Here is a 15872-nt window from a genome sequence, read left to right as displayed (position 1 = left end):
AAGCGGGAGATGCAGAGCGCATTCATTTGGGGGGGGGGGGGGGGAGCACCAGCTCCAACGACTCAGGAGGACGTGTGTTTATACACAGAGCGAGCTGCTGTGACCTACATGCCCGAACGGAGCCTCTTAACACCAAGCTAGACCACATGTGACATCTCTCAGCCGCAGCAGGTTGGAGCGTGACGGGGTGTCCACGCCATCAGCGCCCAGGGACAGGAACAGGAAGTAGAACTTATGCTCACAGGTTGGTATCATAACAAACGTCACTAAAGAGATCACCATCATCATAAATGTTGTGGTGGTTGGGATAGCAAATAAGCTTATAACAGTGTTTTTTTATATAGTGAGACAGGCTTAGTGTGAGTCAGTACACCCTTAACTATATTTTCCACATTCAGTAATGTAAAAGATCGATGGGCATGTATTGTATGTTCTTAGATGGACTGATAATGAAAGTGAATGGATCTTTCATTCAGTAACGAATGCATGATTAATCACCAGGCACTGTGTATGTGACCAAATGACTGTCTTCCATTTGGTTCTGGTGACTCAAGCCCTGTATAGTCCATTGAGGAATTCTCAGTTTTGGTTTTGGAATTTCCAGAACCCCGCTTGGCTGCAAGCGGGCTCTGTTGTACAAAAATAGAAGACCCCACCCCCCCCCACCCCCCCGAGGGCCTCTGAAGGCTCGCTGGTCATTGGGAGGCTTCAAGTTAATGAATAAACTCAGAGCATACATTGGAAGAGCCTGTAGAGCAGAGTTGACTGGCTTTCTGATAAGTACTGATAGCAGAGTCACCAGAAGAGGTTAAGCAAAGAAGCAATAGCTGTCAATGTCAATTACGTTTAAAATGTCGGCCCTATGCCTAACTCTATTGATCTACTGACCAAGTACAAGGCAAATAAATGTTATTAGCATTCAGCAACAATGTTTACAGCAAACAACATTTATGAAAATTAGGACAATTTACTCTTTCAGACTCCAATGCAACTTAGCAATAATTTTTTATAGTATAATTTTTTTTGCTGAAAACATTAATGGGATCGTATGGTAGAGTCAGGGAGAATTTTCATTTTCACATTCATTTTGAGAAGGGTTCAGCTGCAGTCTTCATCTCTTAGGCACCACATAGTTGCTCAAGGACCTTTATACTGCCACCTACTGGGAACCCATCTCAGGGGTCTCCAACAGGCCCATCACAAGCACTTAAGAGTGTTTCTCTAAAACAAATTCTAAAAACTACAAAGCAGGCTTACTTGGCAGATGTATATCATGAGTAAGTAAATCACTGGTACCTATGGTTTTGTGTAATTACTAATGATTGCAATTAAATTAGCTGCAGCAGTAGACTAGAAAACCATCTGTAGACTTGAACTTTCCTCTGGTTAGATGGGCTACTAAAAGAGACAGACATGTTCCTTAACGTGAGCCAGTGGTTTAAGCTGCTGCCTCTGGTGCCTCCGGGTTCGAGTCCAAACACTGGTCTATCCGCAAAAACTGTGCAAAAACTTTGCTGTCCAATAAAGCATAATAAATACCAGAAACATGCACTGCTACAATATGGGCTTGAATCATTCACAATGTCTCCATACGATAAACCTAAAATGTCTGAAAATATATATTTAATTAGTAGTAGTCAAAGGTTTGGACACACCTATTCACTTGTGTCCAAAATTTTGACTGGTGCTATATATACAGTGGGGAGAACAAGTATTTGATACACTGCCAATTTTGCAGGTTTTCTTACTTACAAAGCATGTAGAAGTCTGTCATTTTTGTCATAGGAACTATTCAACTGTGAGTGAGGGAATCTAAAACAAAAATCCAGAAAATCACATTGTATGATTTTTAAAGAATGAATTTGCATTTTATTGCATGACATAAGTATTTGATCACTTACCAACCAGGAAGAATTCCAGCTCTCACAGACCTGTTAGTTTTTCTTTAAGAAGCCCTCCTGTTCTCCACTCCTTACCTGTATTAACTGCACCTGTTTGAACTTGTTACCTGTATAAAAGACACCTGTCCACACACTCAATCAAACAGACTCCAACCTCTCCACAATGGCCAAGACCAGAGAGCTGTGTAAGGACATCAAGGATAAAACTTTTGACCTGCACAAGGCTGGGGTGGGCTACATGACAACAGACGTGGTTAGAAGGCAACAACTGTTAGCGCAATTATTAGAAAATGGAAGAAGTTCAAGATGACGGTCAATCTCCTTCGGTCTGGGGCTCCATGCAAGATCTTACCTCGTGGGGCATCAATGATCATGAGGAAGGTAAGGGATCAGCAAAGAACTACACAGCAGGACCTGGTCAATGACCTGAAGAGAGCTGGGACCACAGTCTCAAAGAAAACCATTAGTAACACACCATGCCGTCATGGATTAAAATCCTGCAGCGCACGCAAGGTCCCCCTGCTCAAGCCAGCGCATGTCCAGGCCCATCTGAAGTATGCCACTGACCATCTGGATGATCCAGAGGAGGAATGGGAGAAGGTCATATGGTCTGATGAGACAAAAATAGAGCTTTTTTGTCTCAACTCCACTCGCCGTGTTTGGAGGAAGAAGAAGGATGAGTACAACCCCAAGAACACCATCCCAACCGTGAAGCAAGGAGGTGGAAACATCATTCTTTTCTGCAAAAGGGACAGGACGACTGCACCATATTGAGGGGAGGATGGATGGGGCCATGTATTGCGAGATCTTGGCCAGCAACCTCCTTCCCTCAGTAAGAGCATTGAAGAGAGGTCGTGGCTGGGTCAAAAGTAATTTGATATGTTTAACACTTTTGTTGGTTGCTACATGATTCCATACCTGTAATTTGATAGTTTTGATGTCTTCACTATTATTCAAAAAGAAATACCCTTGAATGAGTAAGGACTTCAATTTGGTTTTGAATAAGGGGGAGGCAGGGGTAGTGTGGACACAGGGAAGTTGTAGGGTAGAAGAGAAGGGAGGAATGCGAAAACTGATTTGAAATAAAAAAAATAGTAGCTCTCGGGTTCGCAAAGGCTGGAGCCTGTCCTAGTCTTGCTCTAAACTGTCAGGAACAGAGGATACTTTTAGATTTAGGTTTAGGGGCTATTCTTTTTCGGATCCATTAAATATCTATTGAATATTAGGCTGTCAAATATTAAAATGTTTCGCTGTTGCCTGTTCTGTTCTTTTATCAAAATCATTATAAAGACCTTTATAAACGTTTACAAGCACTGTAAATATATGCAAAGTAAACTTTGTACCGAATGGGGCAGCTATGACTTTAAGCCCACTTCCTGTCTCTGACCACGCCTTAGCAGTGTTTTCCCGATCACTAGAGCCTGTTCCATCCTGTCCTTGGCGTCATCAGAAGTGTGTGGTTTGGGAGTGCTATTACTCACTCTTTAGTTGCATTCCTATGAGGCATGTATGCCCCAATCTCACTGTCTCACAAACATGCACAACATTCTCTCTCAACCCTAGCTTTTCCCAGGAATAACTATTACTGTTGCCTAATCCAACTGCCTTATACAGTTTAAAGGGTAGTTCAACTATTTAATATTCACTCTTTATCTGCATCTGGTGGTTCCCCTTAACCCCTTTTTTTACAAAGAAACTTGGTTTTCAAATTTTGCTGAGTCGTCACTTGCCATTAATTACATTGCCATATGAACATGTCCAAGCAACTCACCACACAACTCAATTCATATCAGAATGTACTATGGATATTGTTTTAGGAAAAAAAACTCAATCCATATTGATTTAGTTTTGTTATAACCACTATGATTTAAACACAGATGTAAGGCACTGTGAATCATTGATTGTAGAGTCAACCAGAATAAGATTCAAGTTTGATTCCTGCTAGATTCCTGTCCCAATAAGAAAGGTAATACCAGAACCATGTTTTCTATCAACCTTCTTCAGTGCATGAAGAAAAATAACTCATGGTTTGAGTATCAAGTGGACAAGTCTGGGAAGTTAGCATAACATGGCAATACACATTAGGAGGGTGACAAACCTCAGTTTATTTGACAAACAAGGTTATTAAAATAATGAGATCAGTGCTATGTTACTCTGTTTGGAGCTGGTTTCACCAACACACATTAAGCCTAGGCCTGGTCCTCTGTGCTTGATTTTATTAGTGCAGGATTATGAAACCTGCCCAATAAGAGGCAGTACCCCTCCTATGCCTCTGTACATAACATTAACGAAAAGTCCAAGAACTGAGCTGATGGTTTAATGGAATACCAGAGAGCAGAGTCCTTAAGCAGAGTCAATATAATCGTTGTCCACACTGATTTGCTTTAACTGAAAGGTGACACTCCTGAATATCTCTTTAATTTCAAACACAAACACTGAAGAGGACAAACAGGAAATTATATGGCACAGTGAGGTGGTCCACTAGCCATACAATCACCATATACTTAGTAGCCAACGTTTTTGACCTTTTTCAAAAAGTCATACACTTATGCTCAGTAGGCTTTACTATTACATATACTTTATTTATGACAATACATTAAGCCAATCCAAAGACTGTGATGTTGTATGCCTGTTCCTGGATATGTATGTTTTTTTTATGTCTGTATTTATCCATGCAGGAAAAGAGAAGACAGAACACAATTATTGTTGACACAGTTTCTGTCCGATCATTGGTTTGGACTGAAAAGAAGATTCTAAACATGACATTCAAAATGTAAAGCATAACAGTGGCTTAATATAAAAGGATGCATTTGTGCATACAAACTCATTATTGATGAGCACAGTTCCAGTTAACAGGAAAGCGTGGGCTGTACTGTACAACATGTGCCCAGGTATGAGTCATAAGACTTTTTGATGACACAATTAATCCTCAACTTGTCTGTTTGCATTGAACCACAGGCTATTTGTATGCACCAAGGAGCCCCCTTGTGGCAATCTCAACCTCTGCTTTTGAAATGCGCTGTAGACACGTAGTCCACTGCGTTCATCACAGGATGAAATATTTGTCAATGAAAATTGCATTTCTTATTAAGCTTTACTGATCAATTCAGCACACTGTTACAACGGCTGACGTTAAAAGGATTTTAGCGTGTCAGTATGTGACTGAAGAGAGGTCCAGTTTTAAATCATATCACTTTATGCCACACAACGTTAGTTCACAAACAACACAGCTTAATGTCGGAGACTCCCACTCTCATCAATGCTCTTGCTACATCATGAGATGCCTGTTAGAGTAATATTGTCTTGGTATGTCTTCACTGACCTTTCATAATCCTTTTGTCATTTGTTGTCAATATGATCATTACATCACACATAAGATGGAATTACATGAAAGCACAGAGACCAAACTTACTCTGTGTAAACATTTTATTAACAGAGCTCGGATTAAAATTGTCTGAAAATAAAAAATATATGTTCCAGAAACCAGAACAAAGCAGAAATATTTTTATTAAAAAATGAATACGATGATGGATGTAAATAAAAAATGTTTGTGAGCATAAGTAGAGGAAAAACATGTACATCCGGGCAAACAAGGCTGTCCAGGTAAGTACTGTGAGTTACATAACTTGGCCAATACAGAAAAAAGTACATCACAATGAAACCTGAAAAAAGGGGGCGGACGTGTCCATTAATAGGACTTCATACATTCTAGAGAAAAAGTGCAGCAAAAGTACAGAAAGCACCTGACCGACACAGCATTTATTTTGACTGGGGCAGGGTCGACCCTCTGTGGAGGAGTGCCCCAGTAAGACACCTCTCATCTGCTTTCATTTTCTGGCTGGAGGGAGGGACTTCGCAGGCCATGTTAGCCTCCCACTCCTTCCTAACCTCCTCACCCTGGCTAGAAAGGAATGAACCAGCCTTCCGCTAAAGACCTCCACATGGCTAGCGTCAATAAGCAGAGAGTAGTGGCCCACGCCCTGCCAGATAAATGCATTATGGGAGAGGGGGTCGCTCCCTATGTCGGATGCCTCCTTTCTGCACAGTCTCTGGTACAGCCTTTGGACTCAGGAAGAACAAAATTATTTTTGAGTCACCGAGAAAACTGAATGCTCGCATCTAAACTAATCTCATGAAAAACCTGTTCTTTCACAACAGCAAAATGTCTATCTGGAAAAAGCTCCAAGAACAAAGATTGATAGTCCAGACCTGTGACAAAACAATTGCTCACAACAGTGTTTTAATCCCTGTGCTGGTGTTAGCTGGTTGGTTGTTTTTTTGGTTGGTTTGAGGTCCCACACTCCCTGTCCAGTCAGGCAGGATGGGTCCAGGGGAAATGAAGGGCGATATAAAAGAATTGGTATTGCTAGCGAAGGAAGAGGGTTAGCTGCAGTCTATGTCTCCATACAGAAAGCTGAGGCTGGCAATTGCGTGTTAATGCTGCCTCCTGTGTTCAGATGCCTGCTCTAGTCACCGGAAGCATTTCCCCCCCTTACACATTCACTGTTTCTTCAGTATGAAAAGCCTCTGCACTGGTCATCCAATTTGGTGACAGAAAGAAGTTGCTATCCCTGAACAATATATGTAATAAGTCTGACAACACAAATTATGTTGTGAAATCAACAGAAAAAAAGTATAGCGCAGACTTGTGCCAGAAAAAAAAATAATAATACATGGAATATGTACATCAGTTTTAGCTGGAGCTGCTTTCAAACAGTCCCCATCTGAACGCAACATCTGAATCTAGGTCAAACAGAACAGCTCAATACATACATGCAACACTTTCATACCAAGCACATAACCAACTACACACTCCTGTTTAAAATGTTAAGCAATGAAGGGTGAGACAGAGTGAAAGACCAGGAAATCTAAAACACACTCCCAAAATGCCTCACTGAATATTATAGTCTTATAATGTTTCCTAGTAAGACCGCAGATTACTGAACACTTGTTCCACGCACGCGCGCGCGCACACACACACACACACAGAGACACACACACACACACACACACAGCATCCTACAGCTCTAGCCAAAAGGCCCTGAACAGTGGCAGAGGTACAGAGCTCTCTAATGGCCTGTAAATGACCCACCACACGCACCCCTCATCTACTGGAAGGGAGGGAGGGCAGTCCACCCCCTCAGATGGTGGCCACCCTATTCGTTTCAGCTCAGTCCTGTGTGTAATACTGCCTAATTTTAGGTTTGGTCGTTTTCTTTTAACCAACATTTCCGCAGCAATTCATTAAACTGGCACGTCGGGGTTGCCACAAAACTAGCCCTCTCCTGACCAACTGTTTCATTTGGAGAATTGTATGAGACATTAACATTTGGAAGAGAAAGATGAATAGCCAATAACGGACGTTATTTCCAAAGGCTAAAATGGAATAACACCTGTGTGTGCCATTTGATAACTAGTGGCTCACCGAACACAGGCCAGGCCACACACCTTCCTACACTGACGTCTATAAAGAAAGATGTTTGTTCACACATTCCTTTTTAAATCAGCGCTTGTACATGGGATGTGACACCTGAATAGTGAGGCCCTGAGCATCCAAGCGGAAAGTTGACGGGGGAGCTGCGGTGGGTGGTGAGGCTAAGTCCCTTCCTTCCACACACACACACACACACCCCTGCTCTGCATTTCTAAAGAAAATGAGTGAGTTTGAATCCATTCGTCCAAACAATCCACTCTACCAGCCAGCAGAGAAAACCTAGGCAGACAAGGTCAGCTGGCCGGCCTAATTCCCCCTCCGGGGAAAAAAAAATAAACTGACAAGAGAAAAGGGAGGAGCTAAACGGGGAGAAGGGTGGGGGGGGGGGGGGGGGAGAACATTGGAAACAGGCCCGGTAACAGACGTAAGCACCTAGGGCTAGGGCCGTGCAGAGGCAAACATTGGCCAGCAGGGGGCTCCAGGCCTTCTGTGCATCTGGGCTGTTGTCTTCTGCAGCCAGCTTCGTCGTCTGGTCCGGGTCCAGCCTCTGATGTGTTTCTGTGTCATGCTGCTGGTGTGTTTCCACAGGGGCTGTGGGAGCGGGTTCTTTGCTTCCCGCCAGGCCTTCAGGTTGACCAGCGAGAACCGTAGCAGACTGGGCGGTAGCTCCATCCCCGCCACCGCCCCTCCATCGCAGTCCAGTCTCTGGTTGGGCACTGCAATGGAGGAGAATCATTTGGAAAGGAAACAGGGACGTGTTCAACGCCACATAAATACCTGGACAGGAAAGTGGTGAATGACAGAGAGTTATTGCTGACAAGGCAGCAGGTTGGATTGATTTGAACCCAGAAAATTGTCTCCAGTCCACTGGACCAACATACCTGAGAGTATGGATATCTTTCTGCAAAACAACCTCCTCAGGAAAGAAGGAGATGGGTTCAACAGTGCCGTTGACAGATGGACCCGGAGGACGGGGGTTGGGCGGGGGAGGTGTGACCTCTGGAGGGTAGTCCTCTTCGTTGGAGAGCTCTTTCCACGACTCCTTAAAGTAAACAGGTATGGATTGGTGTGAGGAACATATGAACAATCAAAGGTTTTAAAGAGATTAGAATAGCTATGACATTTCTCCATATATTAATTACATCCGGTAACAGCTGCCCAAATCTGAACTAAACAACCTGATTAGCCTTATGTAATTATTTATTAAGTTCTTAAAAAGTAGCAAACAACATTGTAGCCAGTGAGGAGTTAATAGCAGCTACTTTACAAAATAACTCCCCCGCCCCCAGGCAAAACTTTACAAGCATGAGACCAAATTTGGACATGCTTACTCAATCAGCTTATTCACTCAATCAACCACTTTCTCAACCAATAACAGTTTAGCTATTCATGCAGCTCCCTCCCCCTTCCTAGTCAGAGTGAGTGAAATTGTAGTTGGGCGTACAGCTGACAAGTGTCCATGTTTTCCTAAACATGGGAGGCGGGCAGGCGGTTACTTAATATCTATAGGCTGCAGGTCCTGAAACAAGCGTTCTCTAAAAAGAGCCTTTCCAAAAGATCGCTGAATAATTATCGCTACTGCATTAATTCTTGCTTTAAAAAAAAAACCTGTGGCATTGTTGTGTTCTTAAAAAATATGCAATAATTATGGAAATTATGTAGACTAAATAACTGAGAATAGGCATTTAAAATACAATTAAATTAGAGTCCAGAGATGCAGACCTCTGTAGGAAACATTCTGAACCTAATCAAACATTAGCTTATTAGCAAATCAAAGCAAAGTCAGCTCCAATATTTATCCATTGCTTTATTTTTATCATAAGCAATCCTTCAGCTTTTAAAATGTAGAGGCTGCATCATAAGATAATGACTCAAAAAGGAAAAGTATGAAAGACAACAAAAATGTTATTTATGAATTGTATAATTCATGAAGACAGAGACAACAAATCTTTTTGAAAGAACTATTTAGGCCCATTTAAGAGCAAGCAAGCAAGCAACAAAAACGTGCATGGTATTAAAGAAAACCCAACAGCTTTCATTTAAAGTAGTTTAGGATGTAGACTAGTGCTTATACAATAAATTATCAGTAACAGCTGCATACCATCAATATAAGAGTTATATGATGATTATATTTCCGCATTAAAAGAAAATTGCTTACAAAAACCATTGATGCAAATGTTGACAAATGTCACGTTGTCCTGACATGATTGACCAAGTATCAAAACACAGATGGGGTATAAGCCTGCATAAGAGAACTTAATGGAGATCAAAAAATTCCCTAATGGAAAAAATCTGCGTTGAAATGACGCAAAGACCTCCATCCAGGTTTTGTCAAAAGGGATTATGACGTGGTGACAATATCTGTCCATTACAATCCCAGCACATGTGCAATAAAATAGCAGTGAGTATAAGTTAAACCAACATGCTGTCATTATATTCATGGTCACCTTTGTAAACCACTTTTGCTATTGTAAATACAGTTGTGGCCAAAAGTATTGTCACCCAAAGAACTCATATTGCCTCTAAATGTCTGTTGAAACTGACCAACGTATTTGGTCTCCACAATTCTTTACTCCGCAGTTAATATTACAGAACCTTTGCTCCTAAATCAGAAAATAAACCAACGGCATTGGCAAAACTGACACCCTGCACTGAATATATTGTAGCACAGCATCTGGCCAAAATAACTGCCATCACTGGCTTCCTACAGCCATGGATGAGCGTCCTGCATCTGTGTACTGGCAGTCTGGCCCATCTTCCTGGTGTAAACTTTCCCAGTTCTTTTTTTAAATTGTCCATTATCTGAACAGGCTCAGGGTACGGACACCTTTGGCCGCAACCATATATACAATTCTAGTGTACAAATCTGTTTGCACCAGTTTCACTCAAGCTGCAGCCATTACTTTGGCTGCACCTAAGCTCACCTCACGTTTCAATGGCGATCAGACGTACAAGCCTTCTGTATTTTCCAATACTACTTTGTTTCACGGCAGCAAAGTGGAGGATTTACCTGCAACGATGTGTCCCCCATGATGTACTTGGCACCTTCGATGACAGCGAGGTAGGAAAATCTGAGTTGGTCCGGTGTCTGAATCAGGCCCATCCGATAGCGGCGCATCTCCAACAGCACGTCGCGAATGCGCACAGATGACGGGTCCTTGCGCATTGACATCTGAAAACAATCATTGATAACCTGGTATGAAGTTATAATCTCTCATTTTGAGTGAATCACCACACCAGCCCGTCTGGTGTTCCACCTTCCCATGTCACCCTTCTCCTCTCTTCACTTCTCTGGCTTCCAGTTAAAGTTAGCATCCACTACTAGACCACGGTGCTGGCCTACGGAGCAGCAAGGGGAGCTACCCTTCCTTACCTTTAGGCAATGCCCAAACCCTACATCACTACCCGGGCTCTTGGTTCTGCCATTTCTGTGCTCTTGGCCGCCCAAGACCTCACCGAAGGCAGCAGCCAATGGGCGCAGTCAAAACTCTTCTGTCCTTGAGGCTAGGACGGCAGAGTCTCCGTCTGTCTTGAGAAAACATCTAAAACCCTACACCTTATGAAGGAGGCCACACACTCCATTGCCTTTCCAAAGAACCAATTCGGTGCTACTGAGTTGAATGTTGGATCCACCTAGTCATCTGAAGACTTACACACTAAATTACCAAAAAGGTTTCGTCTTTTTAAAGTCAATGTCATTTTTTTTTTTTTTTTACATTTTTTTATTCCATTCCAGTACCAACCAGTAAGAGGCAGGTGTCGACGAGACAGAAGGTTCCAGAGCGGCCAATGCCTGCACTGCAGTGTACCACCACAGGCCCGTGGTCAGAGCTGAGGCACCCAGACTCCCGCACCTGGAACAGGAAGTTGAGGAAGGAGGCTGGAGATTCGGGCACCCCAAAGTCAGGCCAGGTGGTGTAGTGAAAATGTAGGATCTCTCTAGTTTCTTGAGTCTGTACAAGGAGTCAAATTAATCAAATGAGCAAAAAGAAAAGAAAATGAAATGAACAGAGAAAGTGATTACATCATTGCCCAACCACAACAAGAATGAACAAGAACAACACTGCAGGAATCTCAGACAAGCTTCCAGGTAAATTATTTTATACCATGATAGACCTGACAGATAAAGCAACCAAAACGGCTCCAGAACAGTGTGGATCATGGCTTGGAACAGCCTGGACCGCTGCTAAGGGTAATGATAATACAAAGTACAGCGCCACCCTCTGAGAATTAAGATTAACGGTCTTGCTCAAAGAGTTCCACATATCAACGTGTAAGGATCTGGGATTCTAAACGGCAACCTTTCGGTTCCTGTCCAAATTCTCCAACTACTTAGGCTACCTCCCACCCTAATGGAAAGCTGTGAAGAGTCTCACCGACTGATTCTTCAGCTCCAACTGACGGACAGTGTAGTAGGACTTTATATCTTCTGAAACAAATGAAAGCTTGAAATTTGTGTCATCAAAGACTGCCTCCCGCTCCTCTCTATTTGGCCAGTACTGTGCACACTTCACCTGAAAAACACAAGTATACAGGGATGCTGACATTGAATACAGGTTATATTGATATTTTGACATTGGAAGAAGAAAAACATCCCTTATGTGAACAAGCTGTAGTGGCTTCAGAAATTATTTAACCCTCTTCACTTTCTCCACACTTTGTCAATCAATTTACAATAAATAACATTTATTTCTTTTGGTTACACTTTAATGTGAGAGCTCCAATTTCCATCGGTAGATGTTCAAAATATTGTATTAGTACCGGTTGAAAAGCAACAGCTTGCTAAGCTTAGGGTTAGCGTAAAGGTTAAAGATTGTAGATAGTTAAATGGCACTGATAATCTGTAGAACATCTACAGAAACTTTTTGCAACCAATCTTCATAAAATAACACAGTGAAAAAACTGTGTACCACTTTATTGTAAAAGTAAAAATCTCATGGATATAAGGGTTTAGGCTGGTTGCCATGACACTTCAAATTGAACTCAGAGGCATCCTGTGTCCTTTAATCATCATTGAGTTGTTTCTAGAACATGATTGGACTCCAACTGTGTCAAATTAAATTGATCAGACATGATTTACAAAGGCACACGTGCCTATATAAGGTCCCACACTTCAAAATACATGTCTAAGCAAAAGCCAAGCCACGATGTCTGGGGAACTCTGTAGATCTCAGAGATAAAATTGTATTGAGGCATAGATCTGGGGAAGGAAATGCATATTTTTTTTGCTAAAGCATTAAAAGTTCCCAGGGGCAAAGTAATTAAAAGGCATGACATGCTGTCAGTTAAAGAACTGACAGCATGAGGTTAAACATTCACTGGTCTTAGAGACCAAAAGTTTCCTATTTGGCCCAAATGCCAAGCTCTACATCTGGTGAAAATAAGGTGCCGCTCATCACCTGACTAATACCATGGCTAATGTGAGGGATGGTGGTGGGAGCATCGTGCTTCTCATCGATCGGAACTGGAAGACTGATCGGCATTGAGGTAAAAACAATGATGGGAGGGAATGTACATGAGACTTCAGTTCCGTTCTTCAATTAATTGACATTTCTAGACATGATTCTGGTCCTTACTATGCCATTTATGGGCTACACAGCACCTTGGCCCGGCAAATGCGTCCTGTACAACTACGTGTTAACCAATGTAAAGTTTGAAAATGTCATTAGCCATTAACCCAAGTTGTCCATATATGCAATGCAGGGCCAGAGAACACACTGACAAACACACAGAATCTCTGTCGCATTGTCCTCCTTTGACAATACACATTTAATCAATGATCAATTCTGTCTATAACACAACAAAATTTGATAAAAGTGAAGAGGTTGAGTACTTTCTGAAGTCACCCTCACTCAACCTCCTCACTTTTGTCACATTTTGTTATGTTATTGACAGAATTTATCCATGGCCCCTATTTCCCACTGAAAACAAAAGCAGATACACTTACAGATCCTTTCTCAATGACACGGTTTAGCATCACCACTCCCATGGTCCTCTGTTCCCACACCATCTCCCAAAAGTGACCACATGTGTTTGGAAGGGGTCCCTTTGGGAAAAGCGGGGGATGTATTGTTAGCTCTGACCGTCTCCGCTAGCTAGCAAAGATTAAAGTTAAGTATTACCTTCTTTAGATAGGCACAATATCAACAGGCATTCATGTCTCCAAATTCCAGAATATTATAGAGTAAAAATAAGTCAAGGAGGGGAAAAACAGGTCAAGAGTACAAACCTGAGTAAGAATGTAGCTTCTTTGTGCCTCTTCTACAGAAATTAGGCTTGCATTAATGTAGTTGTTAGTACCCAGTTGAAGGCAGATTCTACTGTGGTCAACTGCAGAGCACAAAAGAACAACAATGTAGAAAAAAAGATCATATTTTTGCAATATGCAGTATCCCCTAGGGACGTGTGTTTAGAGTTGCAAACTCAAGGGGCCTATGGTGCAGCTGTGCAGTGCATCCAACAAGCCAATCTGTGACCGAAACACAGCAGTGTTTATTTCTTCTCCTATATTCTAATCTACTAAACCAAACAGGAAATACTATCCAATTCTCCTAATGTAAATTAAAAAAGAGTTGGAATGGGAGTAAAGCAAATGATAGTTCAACCAGCATATGGGGTATTTAAAAAAAAAAAGAAAAAAGTCTGATCAATTTACATCATACCAGGAAACCATAACATACCAACACCTTGGTTGACATGTGACCAGTCAGTCCCATAGGGTTTAGGTTTGCATCTTTGCGTGTACGCACGTGCGTGCATGTGTGTTGGGGGGGGGCAGGAGAGGAAACCACAACAGCTTTACTGCGTCTAGTTACCATGGCGGATGATTAAAAAAAGATACGACAAATGTCAAACTTTGGCATACTGAATTGTTAGTGAGGCATCTGACCACGAAACGTCCATCTGTGACCATATACGACATCTTTCAAAGACTACGGTTTTACAGATACAGTCACAGTGCAAAGCACATGAGAACAGTGTCCATTTTGACCAGAGAATATTTTTCACATTATAGGCGTCAAAATATGATCTGAACAGCATATCAACTGAGTTATCATCATTATTCAACATTTTAGCCTCCTGTGTTCTTTGCATTTTCTTATGTTATGCATTTGTAATTACACTTAGGATTGGGAATTTCAGTTAATTAATGAAAAAAAACACTAAACTTACATGGGCTGACATCTCGGTAGCGATTCCGAGTTTTGTTTTCAGGTAATTTGGCAAGTTTGCAGGGCAGCTCACTTGATTGCTGACGTATTTCCTGGACAGAAAACAGCAATACATAAAATCTTAATTCCTGACTGGAAGAGAAATGTTAGTTTTGTGAGGCGAATCGTTGTTCCTATGGTTGATCCCTCACTGGTATTCTCCCAAAGGTGCTCTTTTTATTACCACGAGTGTCACCCTAGCCGGATCATAATTAGGATCTGCAACTGTGCATCCAGTGCCTAGATGTTTACGTTTCTGGATGAGCGCAAACAATTTCCTAAAATTAGTTATCCTTTACAACACAATAACAGGGTAATTACAATATATATTTAAATGAACTTATATATACACACAAACAGCAGTTGGAATTTTTTGTCTGTGGTTTAAAAATGTTGTTGACACTATAACTAATCAATAATTTCCCTATACTGCATCAAACTAAGACGACATCAGGCCACACATTCAATGTGACAACGATGATCAGATACAATGTATACACCACGTGGATGGAAACGTTATAAATGTAACAAATAGTGGAGTCTGTTAGAAAGCTTCACAGGTCGGTCAGATTAGAGGAAGCTGGCAATTTTAAACACATAGAAGTAGTGTAGTCTAGCAAGGGTATCAAATTGGTACATCATAAATAATGCTTTATCTCGAGAGACACGTGTATTAAAGTCGTTGTAGATCCATAATGTTACGATCTAGAAGACTACTCAACACAGAATTCGAAACTTCATATCCACCTTCATTTGCCCAGAACCTACCGTACCTGGTAAATGGCGTTCCAACTCCCGTGTTCATCGATTTCCCGAAACTCGGCTTCCATTGCCCTGCTACAGCCCCCTCTTTGGCGGACGACTGATCGATATCTATTTTTAGCTTTAGAAAAATGTGTTGCCGTTGTCTAACAAAGTAAACAGTTGCTGATATATTTTTATTTACTTTTCACTAGCTACATATATAGATTACTATTCGTACTGTTGTCTCTCTCGGCCTAGTCTTACCGGAAACACGCTTTTACGCTCCTCCTTATCACGACTGTCCTTGGGTGGTTTTAATCCCCGCCCTCATTTCGTGACATTTGCCTATTATGTATTCGTCTCTACCTATACAGACAAAATAACATTATATGCCACTACGTTAGATTACCCAGCCACAAACCCAAAATTGGAAACAAAAACGATTTCTGGTGTTAATGAAATTACGTTAACATTACGTTAGGCATTACGTTAACCATGTGGTTAAGGTTAGGTTTAAAATAAAAATGTAAGATATTTAAGAAAAAGGTGGGGTTACCAGTGCATGGCTATGTAAGCTTGTTA

At 41.6% G+C, this 15872-nt stretch overlaps 1 protein-coding gene across 1 annotated transcript; it reads right to left on the bottom strand.

Moving 5' to 3' along the window:
• Positions 1-4448: 4448 nt before the first annotated feature.
• ptpn1 (protein tyrosine phosphatase non-receptor type 1) lies at positions 4449-15602 on the bottom strand. The gene is made up of 9 exons (XM_010890605.5): positions 15320-15602; positions 14509-14599; positions 13565-13665; positions 13283-13381; positions 11712-11849; positions 11079-11288; positions 10346-10507; positions 8217-8377; positions 4449-8051 (listed from the first exon to the last, which is right to left on the bottom strand). The coding sequence occupies exons 1-9, from the start codon at positions 15374-15376 to the stop codon at positions 7547-7549; spliced, it is 1524 nt and encodes a 507-aa protein (XP_010888907.2). The 5' UTR covers positions 15377-15602; the 3' UTR covers positions 4449-7546.
• Positions 15603-15872: the final 270 nt, after the last annotated feature.

The sequence above is a fragment of the Esox lucius genome, chromosome 12 (assembly GCF_011004845.1).
Source record: "Esox lucius isolate fEsoLuc1 chromosome 12, fEsoLuc1.pri, whole genome shotgun sequence".
Lineage (NCBI taxonomy): Eukaryota > Metazoa > Chordata > Actinopteri > Esociformes > Esocidae > Esox > Esox lucius.
The sequence above is the reverse complement of the archived record's forward strand: the minus strand, read 5'-3'. Positions and strand labels throughout refer to the sequence as shown.

Bases quoted from the DNA above. Each gene is read 5' to 3' on its own strand.
- ptpn1 (XM_010890605.5), bottom strand. From the start codon at position 15,376: ATGGAAGCCGAGTTTCGGGAAATCGATGAACACGGGAGTTGGAACGCC. The intron at 13,666-14,508 runs GTAAGTTTAGTG...TGTGCTCTGCAG, and splicing joins CTACCGAGATGTCAGCCCAT to TTGACCACAGTAGAATCTGC. The intron at 13,382-13,564 runs GTTTGTACTCTT...CTTTTCCCAAAG, and splicing joins GAAGCTACATTCTTACTCAG to GGACCCCTTCCAAACACATG.